The 15,068-nt window shown below is 48.2% G+C and overlaps 1 protein-coding gene across 4 annotated transcripts in view; it reads right to left on the minus strand.

The window, feature by feature from the left end:
- Nucleotides 1-15,068, minus strand: part of LOC144152148 (dual serine/threonine and tyrosine protein kinase-like) — a 153,310-nt gene that overhangs the window by 13,807 nt on the left and 124,435 nt on the right. For 3 of the 4 annotated variants that reach the window (XM_077683363.1, XM_077683362.1, XM_077683364.1), the window contains 5 exons: nucleotides 10,000-10,290; nucleotides 4,524-4,717; nucleotides 3,623-3,751; nucleotides 2,729-2,929; nucleotides 1,116-1,343 (listed from right to left, as the gene is read on the minus strand). In XM_077683363.1, the coding sequence (XP_077539489.1) occupies nucleotides 1,116-1,343; nucleotides 2,729-2,929; nucleotides 3,623-3,751; nucleotides 4,524-4,717; nucleotides 10,000-10,150 (903 nt within the window). In that variant the 5' untranslated portion in view covers nucleotides 10,151-10,290. Of the gene's footprint in view, nucleotides 1-1,115; nucleotides 1,344-2,728; nucleotides 2,930-3,622; nucleotides 3,752-4,523; nucleotides 4,718-9,999; nucleotides 10,291-15,068 lie in introns of those variants that run through there. The other variant, XM_077683361.1, reaches the window with a different exon arrangement.

Here is a 15,068-nt window from a genome sequence, read left to right on the forward strand (position 1 = left end):
CGTGCTCCAGTTACTTCTGACGGCACCCATACTTGACCACACCACTGTAGCAGAAGGTGGCACCGACGTCTTTACTACATCGCCAAGTCTATTACTGTACAAAGTGCAGTAAGATGCATTTCTACCATACACTGCATTCATCTGCAGTTCACATTGCAGAGTATTTAGGTCTACACAACAGCTGGCAAGCAGCACCAGTAGAGCAGTACACCTTTACTACTAACACTACAAACACAATGCAAGAAAAAGAAAATGTTACAGCAACGCGAACTGACTGAACGTTTGTATTTAGCACCGCTAAAGCACCATAATGAATGCTTGCTGATTACTTTTGGTTTTAGACTACCTTGGATTTTTAAAATTCTAGGGAGAATTACATTTTAGTGGTTATTTTCCAATGTGGCTACCACGTGGGGGCTTTCCTACAGGCAGCACTACGCCTACCACGGTTAGCACGATCCAAAATGGCCCTTTACGGAAAGGCTCCTGCTTTGCACAGCTGGTCTGCAGCTCACCTTCCAATTGGTTAATAGTGCTTTTGAAGATTGCGAAAGGAAGGTGGGACAGTAGGGAAGCGCACAGAAGAAACAGTTTCAATGCCCCCTTTTCAGCAGTGCTTTTCCATTATGGCTTTCACCTGTGGGCCTACAAAAAGAACATGCAATGCTTTCTGAAAAAACATTACCAGCTCTTCCTAAAGAAAGTTGAGGGAAGTGCAAAAAGCTAAAAATGTGTTCAACCTTCGCTGAAAGTGCATTCAGTTGATAGTCAAACCTTCAGAGACGCAAATCGCAAACGAAGAACGAACCCATGGGATGATTTTTCGCGCATTGATTTAAGTAAATGCATCTACAAATGATCTCAATGTATACGTGGTTTATGAGATAAAGGTACACCACTGTACTCCTTTATGATCAATGCGTGTACTGTCTTATACAGAATCAGTCCCCTTTTTGCAATTCTCAAGTAACTGTTTTGACACGGTGGAAGCCCAGTTTCACGCACACGCCGCATGTTTAAAGATCCTATCAGAGCTTTTCGGTCAACCAACTGGTCCCACTAGTAAAGCTCCCGCCTTAAAAGGGGAGACGAGAGCCGGGAGAAATCTCGCTTGCCTCTGTCTGCATGGGGGTGTCGGCTGCCTGCGTCGCCTCACTGGCACTGCTCTCGCTGTCGGCGTAGCAGCCAGTCAGCTGGAGTCTCTCCGCGAGCCGAGCATTGCGCAAACTGCGGGCATGCTGCTCCGACTCTGTCAGTTCCGACGTGGCCGGCATGTTGGCACGGATGAACAGCACGGGGGTCTTGGGGGCTAGCCTCTTCAGCTCATACAGGTCCGAGAGCTCCTGCAACAAAACCAAAAACCACGTTCAAAGGATTTCAACCGCACAGCAATATCTGCATATCATCACCATCATCATCACAAATGTCACTGTAAGCCGTTGATCGACTCCCCTTGCCGGATAAAGGTCTCGCTCAGCTCTTCGTTCCACCATCATGTGGCCATTTCCAATGCCCCATCGATGCCATTGTTTGACTATTTCTGAGCTAGACAACCGAAGTGTTTAGTGAGGGTCAATGGCCATGACAGCAAACGTAGCCATGACCCATGACCATGACATCGCTACTGCCACGAATGCCTCCTGGCTTCGGAGGAGATTAAGGAAAACTGACTATACTCGGTGACAACTTAAGAACGGCACCAGAAGTTGCCGCTGTGCCTTATCACCGTAGCCGGATGTTTCTCCGCGCGGCGCAAGTAGGGCGTTACTGGGAATATTTTGAACATGGCGTGAGCCATTCCAGTGATTTTTTGGACTTAATATTCTTATAAACGACTCCAGTGACGACGAACAAACTGCGTGAGACAAGGCAGACGATATCACGCATTCATAGCAAACCCCTTTCAAAACGCGCGCGCACTGACGTCACGGGTCCGGCGCTTTGGCGGAGTGATACACTACATGAGGTGGTGCCGTTCTTGGCTTGTAACCGAGTATAGCAGCTTCTGTGGCCGAAACAAAGAAAATGCCTCGCAATGCATTTTGAATGCCTGTACAAGATGACCATATTTTCGTGCGTATCCCCGCCCCTGCATATAATCTGCACCCCCACATTCAGCCCGCCGGAAAAGAAAGAAATCCTCGCGCATTTCCCGCACATTTGATACAGGAAAGGCTGCCCCAAACCTACTGCTCAAGCAACACATCATGCACTATGTAGACAGAAAAAGCACATATTTAGCAAGTAGAATACACTGACTCTGGAAGCAAAAAGTCAAAATTCACTCAGTGTCACTGCTCTCGCTGGAGCTATCACTTGAGCTGCAGGCCTCACTGTTGTACATGAGGTCGTCTTAACGGCACAACATGCAGTGCAGCTTCACGGCCCAACGCACGTTGCCGTGAAGCTGCACTAAAGGAAAAACCCCGCGTATTATCCACACCCCTACTTTGACACAGAAACTTTCGCATTTTTGGTGCGGGTTATATGCGCAAAAATACGGTGGGTGAATTAAGAGATCCATGCACTGAGAACAAGTGAAGAAGCAAGAGCAGATTTTCAAGAGCGACAGCACATCCTGGAAACAGTCAGAAAATGCTGAGGAGTATTGCAATTTCGAGACAGTGCTACTCCTCGCATTGCTGCACATGCCGTGAGGCGCTAAAACAGCCACCTCCCCCGGTCGGCATCGTAGTCTTTGCAGAAGCCCTCCCAACAACTCGCTCACCTTCTCGGTGAGGGCCTCCTCTGCAAAGGCGTAGAGCAGCAGCGGGGTGCAGCCCTCGATGGCCCGCCGGTAGGTCTGCTCGAAGGAAAGGCTGTCGTTGCACGGGGTGGCCACCACGTGCACTTCGTCACGCAACAGCGGGTGCTTCATGCGAATCTCCAGCACCGCTGCACTCAGGGCCGGGTCCTTGCGGGCTTCACCCTGATTGAGACGAGAAGGAGAGGGGTTGTTGTATTTATTAAAGCGAAGCTTTCAGCATTTCACTTATGCACTGTAGTCTACCCAAAATGCACTGCAGGAAAGCAAACCTCTGACGACAATGATGATTGCGGGTGAAGTGAAGAAAAATTAAAGCACTTCTCGTGGTCGGAATCGACCCCGAGTCCCTTGTGTTAAGAAGCCGATGTCTTGAGACTGCCATTCCGGCACGCTCGAAGAAGTTTGGATCTGGAGAAGGGTGCATGGTCATGCAAAATTAGGCAGAAAATGCACCCCTCCATCTGATGACAATGGGGGAACACGAAGTTTCCAAAATGAAGTCGAACACCAAACGAACCAACTCATAAGCAAGCGAACCCACATCACACCACCTATGAATTCTATTACCTCTGTTTTGAATTCCATTAGCACTTTTGAATTGTGATGAATATACACCAACTAGCCCAAATTACCGCCTTCATGCAGAGTCAAGTCTCTGCACACGCTGCTTTGACAAAGATCCCTTTGCACTGCGCCCTGTGTAAAGTAGTTTATGTTACTACACCACACGTGTACGCACACAGCTTTCACGCAAAACATTCTACTCATGGTCTAGTCTGTGTTGAAGCCTAACTCACTCTCATCCCACAACAGGGGGAAGGTTCTTTGAATGTGAGAAGAGGCACGATCACCCACCTCAACTTCGAGGTCTGCCCGTGGAATGGTCCTCCAGGGCTGGTCGTACGCTGCCAGGTGCTCCACCAGCTCGAAGCTGTTGGGCAGGGCCAGGCTGATCTCTGTCTGGTTGCCCGCCGAGAAGCGCACCTGCAGAAGGCGACAAAGAAGAAGCGACCACGGTCACACGACAATCTCCGGAAAAACCAACCTACACTGCTGTGTCCAAACCGTCTCATACGAAGTTACTCAATGCACACCAGTTGTGAAACTCCCCATAGGCCCCGTGTATCAAAAGCAGGTCGGTGGCTTTTGATACACGCTGCCTATCTGCTAGGGGGGAAGCATGCGGCAAATTGACTACCCTGTCATCTGCTTGCAGAAAGTTGCAGTACTCAAGTACTTGTGGCTGCTGCCGAAGTCAAAGAAAAAAAAAACCACAGAAAAATCAGTAAACATTACCAATTTTTATAAGGTTAATGGTGAAAACAGCGCATCCAAGATGAAGAGAAAAGGGAACAGAAACACGGCACTGTTTGAAGTTTACACACAGAAAAGGGCCCACTGTACTTGAAATAACATTTATGAGTGCGGCGCGCTGGGCAAGTTGGTGAATGTTCATGGTGAAAACAGCGCATCCAAGACGAAGACAGAAGGGAAAACACGTCTTGGATGTGCTGTTTTCACCATGACCATTCACCAATTTGCCCAGTGCGCCGCACTCGTTTTATGAGGTTGTGTTATTAGGAAATATGTAGAAAAGTAGTTTTTTGTCCCCTAGGTACACTTAGCACCTAGGGCCCAGAACACTTGCCCCTTAGCTACAACGAAGCCTGGGTGCTCGCCCAACCTGGATTCCAAAGCAGAGTTTTGTCACTGGTGTATACAGAAGAACCCTGTTCTCAAAAAGAGCGGCACCCACCATCCTCCAAGTGAGCTGGCTCTCATCACCCACGGGCGAGGTGACCGGCAGGACGGACTGCCCGAAGAGCTCGTTGACCACTCGCGCCTTGGCCCAGCAGCTGTGGCCCAGGACTACTAAGGCCACAGGCTGGGTGACCGCACTGGAGATGAACCGGTCGTCCGCCTCGTTCAGCTTCAGCTGGGCCAGCTGGTCTGCAGGAGAGAGGGGAAGGCCGGTCACCCAGAGCTGGCACAACAGACCGACTGTGGTGTTTAACACACTTAAGCTAAGCCATGAGGCGTGCCATAGTGGAGGACTCTGGGGTAATTTCCACCGCCTGGGGATCTCTAACGTGCCCAGAAAAAAGCTCAACAAAAGGGCATTTTCTCTTTTCACCTCCATCTGAAAAGCAACCACTGGGGCCAGGAATCAAACCCGCATCCTTGGGCTCAACAGCACAATGCCTTAGCCACTGATATGATTGATTGTATGGTTTAACGCGCCGACGCAACGCAGGCGACGAGGCGTGCCGTAGTGGAGGGCTCCGGATTAATTTTGACCACCTAGGGATCTTTAACGTGCGCCAAAATCTCGAACACACAGGCGCTTTTGCTTTTCGCCTCCATCAGAAAAGCTGCCACCGCGGCCGCGAATCGAGCCCACATCCTCAGGCTCAGCAGCACAACACTTTAGCCACCACGGTGGGTGCCTTACCCACTGCGGCAGGTAGTTGCCACAACAGCTGGCAGAAACAGCGGAATGCAAAGTTCAGGTTTTTGCAGGTAGGCCATCCCTCTTGGATTTACCCGGGAAACCCCCACGAATGCTGAGAAGAGCTATGCGGCAGCACGGGGCAAGGGCGGTCGCCGACAGTTACCACGACATCTAGCAGCCCAGGGGGCAATGCCACTCCTACTTGACAGGAAACAGACATCTTTCCTCTTAGAATTTACTCGAGACTCCATTCAAATGCTGGAAGGAGCTTTGTAAAACCACAATGACAGTAGCCTCCACCAATAAACTGATAACTTGTAAGACTTGGACCACCTTATCTTCACACCTTATCCCTCACTAATTGTAGCCAACAGGGGTTAGCAAGGGGGGTCCCTCCGGCTATGTATGTGCCACCTCGATACATAATGTAAAAACAAATATAAGGAGAGTGTTGGTTCCCCTAGAAAAAAAATGATTTCTCAGAGCCCTGTGTGCACAGGTATTTTTAATAGCTATTTCAGTGAACGTAACAACAAGCCTTTCAGCTTTATTAAATCAGAAAAATGGCCGAGATATCGTTTAGGTGCAGGCTCTATTTTTTTTACCAGTGGCATAGAACACCCCCCCCCCCCTCCCACCCCTTCAAAAACAAAAAAAGAAAGAAAATTGGCTATGCCACGGGTAGCCAACTGATGTGGTGTTTAAGTGAGACCCTCAGGTAAGCTCGCAAACCAGCATCACAGGTCTAACTGAATGTACACCCACCTTGGGAAACTTGCTACGACTTTGGCAGTGCTGTTCGCATTACTCTCATTACAATCACTGTTTGCGCTTCACCTCGTCTGTTGTAGTTCTTTCCGTTTGTCTCGTACATTTTTGCGACACACTGCCGACTTCTACATTTTGAGATGCTCATGTGAGCACCATTACTGGTGCTCACATAGGCAGCTTTGTTTCGGAGAAGTGAGCTGGATTGCAGTACACTTTTTTCCACAACTCAACAGCCAATAATGGAGGTCAACTGTTGAACTGGTTGAACAGGGCCAACCAATAAGACAGCCAATTCAAATAAGTGGCCATTTAAGCAGTATAAGTAAGGTAGATAAAGCATGCACCTGACAGTTTTTTTAGCAACGACTTTCCCTATAAAAGGTGTCATGTGGCTATCAATTCACCCCAAGAGCTATTTTTTTTTTAAGGTCTTTGAAAATGTTCACCTTTAATGAGTTCCGATTGGACGGAAAGGGTTAACATAACAGCTCATTAATCTTAGATGGTGGGGAGGTCTGCCTACCAGTGATTACTATTGCACCACTAGAAGCAACGGATAAGAAGTAAACAGGGAAGCACTAAATTAACTTTTTTCGCCACAGAAGAAAGCGAGATGCCAGAATGAAAGTCACCCTATTACAATTCTTGAATGATGTTTTAGGCCAGAGCAAAGGTAAGCTCCAAAAAATCCACACCTGCCCCCTCAAATGCTGTTTTATAGAGCACAGCACTTACGTTTTATGACACAACAGAATTGTCTCAGAAACACGCTCGGTAGTTGCAGGTTATATTCACGCAGCCAAAAAAGAACTACCGTGAAGTTCCGAAAGAACACCAACGCAAAGTACACCCACCCAATTTTTTTTAATATCACGGGAGCGTCGATTGTTCGGTCGATCAGCGCCGCGTGATGGAGTGATACAGCAAACTGAGAGTAGCCGCATGCGCACTTAGCAAAAGTCTCTGCTGCCGTCCTCTGCTAGGCTGTTCTAAGAGCAGACAGCCACCCCCGAATTTTGTTCTTCGCTCATCACACTGCCTGCCATACTCAATTTTCTTCAAGACCTTGCACGTGGTGCCAACTGAACACACAGTAATCAGCGTTGCCAAACGCAAGGTTTGTTCAGCGCAAGGTTCGATCGGCAAGGCAGATTACTCCGTTTTCAGTTGGCGCCCCGCGGATGGTCTTGAAGAAAAAGTTCGAGTATGGCAGGCAGTGTGATAAGCGAATAACCCAATTCGGGGCGGCCGTCTGTTCTTGGAACAGCGTAGCAGACGACGGCAGCAGCGGCCTTTGCTTAGTGCGCATGCGGCTATTCTCGACGAGTTTGCTGTATCACTCCATCACGCGGCGCTGATTGTCCGAACGGTCGACGCTCCCGTGATATTGGTAAAAAATTGGGCGGGTGTACAGAGATTACCAAGTGAAAAATTTGGGATTGGCGAAATGTCTCGTCGGGTGCAGAAAATTACAAAAAAAGTGGCCGCGCCGCCAACCAACACTGCAGAGATATCACGAAAAAGTACCAGACAGGCGAACTTCCTGCTCAAGTGCGGAAAGGACAAATAAGTGACCACATTAATGCTTGAATAGATGATTTGTGTTTATCTTGTCGACTCATTGATGCCAAAGCCACAGATTTTAGGGGTTGGGTTACCTTTGCGGTCTTTAAGTAAGTTGAATATTTAACCCCACAGGGGGTGAGTGATGTTTCGAGACAGGCAGTACTCTCACAACGCTATGGTACTGCAACGCCCAAATGCATTTGCATGAAGGCTGCTGGGTGACAAGTGCAGACCTAAATCAACAACAACACATTGTAGGTCTGCGCGCATACCTAAACACATCCAGGTTAGCTTCGTTAAAATCAACTTCAAAACATTGGATTTGATAACGACACCACTTATGATGTTCAACCTCATAACATTAAAAGAGAAATGTTCAAAGTGTGACTGAAGTATGTTCGAAATCCATCTGTGTATGCCATATGTTATCCACAATTTTTGCTTTGCCTGTGACACAGGATGGATGGGGCTGTTGCCTTTGTAACGGACGGCTTCTAGTGTGGCTTTCACACATACTGTGGCCTAGCCAAAAAAATGTTTTTTGACAAAAAAGCACACTACACACACCAATGAACAAAAAGGAATGAGCGTGGTTCTTGCTGCTCAAAGAGACTGACCGTACTTCGACCAGTCACTCAACGCTTTGGCCGGTTGTCTAGAGAGATGCGCCACCAAATCTCCAGACTCTGCTTGAACGCGTCCTAGTTGCCCGATTCCAATTTTTACACAGAAAATTGCACACACACTGTCGAGCTGTGGGTTTGGGATTGCCTTTGATATTTTCTGACAGCACGCTGAGAGATGATAAAGCCCAAGGGCCACACAATGTCTTGACCTTTGCACTTGGGGCCAAACCACATGTGCCACTGTAATCAAGCACTACACAGATCAATGACTGCACTCGTAAGATAGCATGCACTGCTGTAACCAAGAAAGAAAAACAATGCACAGATCAATGACTGCACTCGTAAGATAGCATGCACTGCTGTAACCAAGAAAGAAAAACAATGCAACAATACGAAACTGTTCTGAATCGTTTAAAGGAATGTTCTAAAACACCGATTTCAAACTCATTATTACACATTTGATTGGATATAGTGCCAAGAAGCTGAAGTTTCTCGCTTAAGGGAGGTCTTAACAGGCTCGGCAGATCACAGTGTCAGTGGTACAAAATGATTCGTCGTAGCAATAAGAGCCATTCTACTCCTGCTAAAATGCGCTAAACGTCACTAAACGGTACTCTTGCCGCCTGCGGCAAGACTACCAGCAAGTCACGACGGCTGGCGATTGCTAAGAGGTCACGTCTCCAGCTAGAAACTGCGAGATCTTTACGTGGATTAGACACGGGCGGTCAGATTAGTGAGGACGGGGCCTTCCCACCCAAATATCCCGGCATTCTTCCGTTCGCGGCCAGTTCTAACCAGATATGGGCACCGCTTTTCCCTCCGGAAGCTGCGAGGATACGTCGATCCCACGTGCGCCGTCATGCGCCGAGAGATGATCAGCGCGTGCGACTACTCATTCTTCGATGGGGCATTTTTAAGCGCACTGGATTAATCGCATGCGCTCGCATGACCACATTACATGCTTTTTTTTTTTTTTTTCACGAAGCCCGCTAGGTACGACACATGACGCAAGACAACAGCTGCGTCAGAATGCGGAAGCTATTACAACGCGAAAAGGAAACTGCGAAAGCGTAGCAGGTGCTCAGAAAAATTGAAGAAAAACGTAAAGAAAGAAAAAAATGAATGCGTGCTCAAGGGCTCGTGACCAAGAACATACGCGGCTCCTTTATGCGCGCACACGAGTGAAACAGTGCTTGAATACGCCCGCACAAGAGCCGTTCCACTTCTGAATGGAAAACGGAATTTGGAAGAGGGTCTACGGAAAAAAGTGCCCACCCGCGCAGTTCCGCATCGTCCGAAATTAGACGTCATTTTATACGCCGTCGTCTTAGTCGCGTCAAAACTCGTGACGGCAATTGCATGTCGCTCGTGTTTTGTCTGGAAGGCGCGACTCTCACTTGCGTTTCTGTTGTCAAATAACGTCGGTTGTAAAAAGAAGGCAGGCCGCGGCGGCGGGGCCCCGAGATAACGGTTTATGGCACGAAAACACAACCGACCACTTCTAGGAGAAGCGGCGACAGCTTGAAAATGAAAACGAAGCAAGAAAGAATGCCGCCCGAGGATTCACGCAATACCGGACGGCACGGGTGATTGGCTGTCCACGACACAACGTCACGAAGCCAGCTGAACAAAATTTCCAAGAAACAAGCAAAAAAAGCCCAACCAGCACAAGCGTTGTTGATTGCTGCGTTACAGTCGAGTATTAGCGATTTCAGAGCACGTAACGAGTACGATCTAAATGAGCAGAAAACAGCGAAAACACGGGGCGAAAAACAGCGAGAACAGGTGGTTGGTTGACGCTGCATAGCTGCACTTACCTTCGCTGAAGTAGCCGCACTTGGCGATGTCGTCGAGCGAAGCCTTCGTGTCCCTCCATATTCTCCGGAGGTACTTGCTGTTCTTGGCGAACTTGCCGAACTCGCCGGGCAAATTAGCCGACATCTTCCTCCGACGCCCGGACCTCTTCATTTACGCTCTTGGATGGGCACGCTCGCCGTGAAAAACTTTCCCGAGCAACACTGCCCCCACCTCCTCGCACAGCTGAGCGATAAGCCTAACTTCCGTCACGTCACGCAGGAACTTGTCGTCATCGGCTGCAGTCACGTGACCTGCGCGACAGAAACGAAACCGAATCTCGTCAGCAATCGCGCATCTGTCGCGTCCGCTTGCCGCCGGCGGCAGGCAGACACGGCGGCCGTCTGCCCGCAAGTCCGCGCTGGCTAGTCGCTTCTGGACGGCCGTTTAGGGGTTATCTTTTCAAAATTTTCTGCTACGTTTATCAGCCTTTTTCTTGCGACTTTCCCAAGCATCGGTGAAGCGCCAATTTTTCGGTAGAACAGCAGTAAAAAAAAAAAAAGGCGGCAGTATTCTGAGCCTTGCTCCGAACTTTTTTCAGTTGGTCTAGTTTCGGTTTTAGTTGCCGCCGCGTCACTGATAAACACGTGCCAGAACGCTAGCTATTAAGAAATTATTTTATATATGTTTGGCAACTAATCATCCAAGCGTTACGTACTTTTACGTACTTCATCACACATGCCCGCCTGAACACACTCTTGTGCTTTACCCAATGTTTCTTGAAACAGATTTTTAATTCAATTTGAACCGCTATATGCGTTATGGCGTAGTTTTTTTTAAGTGGCGACAAGGGATGAAACAGTGCGAATGAATGGACTATGCAATTACGTACTTTGTCTTGTCCGTTTATATGAGATTACCAACTCGCCCAACTACGTCCGTGATTTATGATGACACCTCAACGTTACGCATGAATTGAAACACACAGAAAAGTTGTCATTGCTGCACCAGGGGTGATTTCATTTTTAGAAAGAATAAAACAATTTCGCCCCATAAAAGATATGTAACGCGTTTGACCGGATAGACTGCCAGCTAAGCTTGGCTATTACAGCTAATACCACAGCCTTACGTAGGGTACGAGATACGGAAATAGCGGCTCGACCACGCACCATGCAGTGAATCACCAGTTGTTTTTTTTTTTGTTTTTTTTTTGTTTATCTCGGGCAGCGAAAGTGTCGGCGCATACGTGCCCGTCGTAATAGCTTCGCGCAGCATATTACCGCGGGCGCCTTAGCGATAAGAGCTACAAGCCGCGGCAGAGGTTATCTCCTGCGGGAAACGGCATATCAGCGCCGTTTCCAACGCCTCGCCTCAACCAAGCTTACTGTCAGATGCTTCCTGCGAGCTTGCAACCACATCAATTTATTGTCGTAATTAGCATCGGTGCCGTAACCGAAATAACGGAGCAAGGGGACGTACTCGGAATTAGCCTCCCTCAAATCTGTCCCCGCATTCTATTGCTTAATTAGCAGGAATGTGAAGTAAGTACAGGCGTTAGTTTCGGTGACGGGATCGCTAGTCTATCACAGGCCGCTTCCATACACCGCACGCTCAGCCGCCCGAAACAACAAGAACAGCAGCAAAAGCGTGCCCATGCCTCACAATTCGCAGGAAGCAGCGGCACATGTGCAATTCGTCGAATTTCCTAAGTACCGCGGCTCGTCTCCACCAGCCAAAATGTCGCGCGCCGTAACACGTAACGTAACATGCAACGCCGCAACCTTTTCCGTTTCCCGCGCGCGCAGCTGCGGCAGCAACCGAACCCTCCTCCTCCTCTTCTAAATGAAAAACGACGCATTCGTCCACCCTGCCACTACGTCACACGGCCGCAGCAGGCGAACCAACCGACCAGCTGTTGTCGCGAAGGCTCGCTGGCTGCTGGCCGCGTTGCTTTCCGCCCTTGAGGGGGCGAGCTCGTGTGTGTATACACAGGCGGCTTGTGCGTGCTCAGGTGAGAAGCTCCGAGCGCCAATTGTAGAGGGGCTCCGGCTCGTCTCGCGACGTCGCGAACAGCGAAGCTGCATTCCTAGCCCCGAGTCGCGGCCCCTGCTGCGAACGCGCTGCGCCGTCTCTCGCGCTTGCGGACGTAACAGCTGCCGGGCTCGGTCGCGCATTAAACGCGAAGCGCGTATAGTGGCCTACAGTCACAGGAACTCCGGATACAGGAAATACGTCCGTGTAATGTACGAGCGGCCAGGTCCACACTGAATTCCTCTGTGACCCCGAGGAAGACTGCGTTGATATATTGTAGACAACGAAGTGGGAATAAGTCGTGGTAATGTATAGACAGCTGTTGGTTCTGTCGAGTGACTGGATACGCGTTTTATACGCGACGCAAGTGTGTAGTGGCAGGCTGTCACACAAACTCCGGATACAGGAAATACGTCCGTGTAATGTACAAGCGGTCAGGTCCGTATTGAATCCTGCGAGACGAGGCGAAGTCGTGGTAACGTGCGCAATTTTCTCTTGCTGGTCCCGAAGAAAACACAAGACTGGCCGAAAGAAACTTTAGAAAACGACACTGCATTCACCACTTGTTCTCTCTAGTATGCCGCGTGTGCTACGCACGCCGTGACCGTTTAGCGACGTTCAACACTTCATTGTGCACCACAATTTCCTCGCTAGCTCGCTCACTCAACCACTCACCAACTGAGCCGCCCACCTACTCACTCAACCAACCAACCACCCACCTACCCACCTACTCACTCACTGAACCACCCACTCAACGTGCACCCACCCACTCAACGTGCACCCACTCACTCACTCCCTCACTCCCTCGCTCCCTCACTCACTCACTCACTCACTCACTCACTCACTCACTCACTCACTCACTCACTCACTCACTCGCACAATTAAATGAAGGCGTTGAGACAAGGTGTCCTAATTTTAGCCTTGCACTCTCGAATTCACCAACAGCGTCCTCCACGGACATCTTTCACATTCCCTAAGTGAACCTGAAGTTTCGAGAGAGAACAGACAACCTCGCAGTTTGGCAGTAGCCTCGTTATTTCGTTTTGCGATTGCCGAGCGACTCGATGGTAAAAACAGCCCTGTTACGAATTGCTCGGAGAACTTCCGACAATAAATCATATATCTTGCTCGATTGTCAAGCATATAGCGCTGCAATATGTAAACAACACCATCATAGCTCAAGGTTAGCAGAAAACATAGCATCCTCATCTTCCTGAAATAGTTGACCTTCGAACTTGCGTGTTTTGAAAATATGCACCTTCGGAACAATAGTTGGCGGCCATAATCTTAATCAATTCATTGCGAAACAATGGCACACGCGCTGCCTGACATGAATGACCTTACAGTTGTACGAGATGAACTGGCCACAGGTAAGTTGCGGTCCAACGACGGTTGTGGAGGTTACTATTTTATTGAGTGAATTTCAAGATGAACAGCAGCAGGGTAATGCGAATATCTTAGGTTTGAAGCACAGCTATCAGCTATAAAGATACATTCACATTAATTTCGACAATCTGCAGACGTTCACCATTTCTTCACACCAGGTACCACTAAATACGCGGGAATACGAGGCTGTGCAAAGGGGCATTATGCATAGTGGAAAGCATTCAAATGGACTAGAAAGTTTTTAGCTTCCTTATAGCCCTAGTTACAGTATGGACATGCACTGCGCATGAGCGAATTCGGCGTCTACTTCAGGCTGAAAGGCGCGAGTAGTATCGCCTGTGGATGTGAATTTGGATTCATCGGGTAAAAAAAAAAAGAAAGAAAAACGCCAATGATGATGATGATTGTGGGTTTATTGGCGCAAGGCCGACAAAGGCAAAGAGCGCCATGACAATGATGAAAGAGATGATAAAGATTTGTAAAGGAGGCACTAGTTTAAAAAACTTTGCTCAGGGGGTTGGTGTATAGGGCCATAATTAAAGCATAGTGAGTATACTAAGATAAATGGTGTATAGGTTCATATTAAAACAGTGAGTGCAAGCACCTAAGGTGTAAAGTCTCAGGTTCCACCACTGTTTTAAAACACATAATGAACACAGGTGAGGTTATGGTCTATATGATATGTATTTTAAAAAGTCTACATCTGCTAGGTAACTAAAAACTTTTTTGTATGGGAACATTGGATGGTCTGATAAAAATAGTGAAGGGTGCAAGGGAATGTTATATGTGTAAGCTTCATTAAAATGACGTTTCCTTTCAATGATGCACATGTCACACTCAATAAGCATATGAAGGACAGAAAGCTGACCCCCACATCGATGGCACTGTGGCTTGTTTGCGTCTGTTAAAAGGTATGAGTGTGTGATGTGTGTGTGGCCAATTCTAAGTCTGCATAAGGCCACTTCTATTGATCTAGCATGTTTCTCAGAGGGAGGTTTTTCAATTTTAGGTTTAATGACATGTAATTTGTTGCTTATTTCTTTATCCCACTGTTGTTGCCAGTGCTCTCGCAGCTTCCTTCTCACATAAGGTTTGAGGTCTTCATATGGAACCAGCTTAATATCTATGCTTTCACGAAGGGCAGCAGCTGCAGCACTTTGGTCAGCGGCTTCATTTCCAGCAATGCCACAGTGGCCCGGAACCCAGCACACTGTGACAGCAAGCTTGAGGCTATAAGCCGAGTACAGAGCTCTTAGAACAGCATTAAAAGTTGGGTTTTTACTAGCCTTCAGAGATGAAAGCTTTGTAACAACACTCAGTGAGTCTATGTATATAACTGAGCTCTTAATTTTGTTTTGGAGAATGTGGTTCAAAGCTAGCAGGATACCATCTGCCTCTGCAGTAAATATACTAGTGTTCGTGTTCATTGTTTTGGACAAAGTGAATATGGGGCCAATTGCAGCACAAGACACCGCTGCAGAAGTCTTCGAGGCATCTGTGTAGAATTCAGCTGCCTTGTATTTGTCCCTGAGTGACAGAAAGTGCTGAGTAATAACAAAGTTTGGCACATTTTTCTTTTGCAGTTCTCTGAAAGACATGTCACACTGAATTGGGCAAATGTCCCACGGAGCAACCAACTCATTAATGGAGGTGCAGTAAACTTCAGCAAGAGGAA

Source organism: Haemaphysalis longicornis, unplaced genomic scaffold (genome assembly GCF_048455015.1).
Source record: "Haemaphysalis longicornis isolate Haplotype H1 unplaced genomic scaffold, Haemaphysalis longicornis Haplotype H1 scaffold_9, whole genome shotgun sequence".
Taxonomy (NCBI): Eukaryota; Metazoa; Arthropoda; class Arachnida; order Ixodida; family Ixodidae; genus Haemaphysalis; species Haemaphysalis longicornis.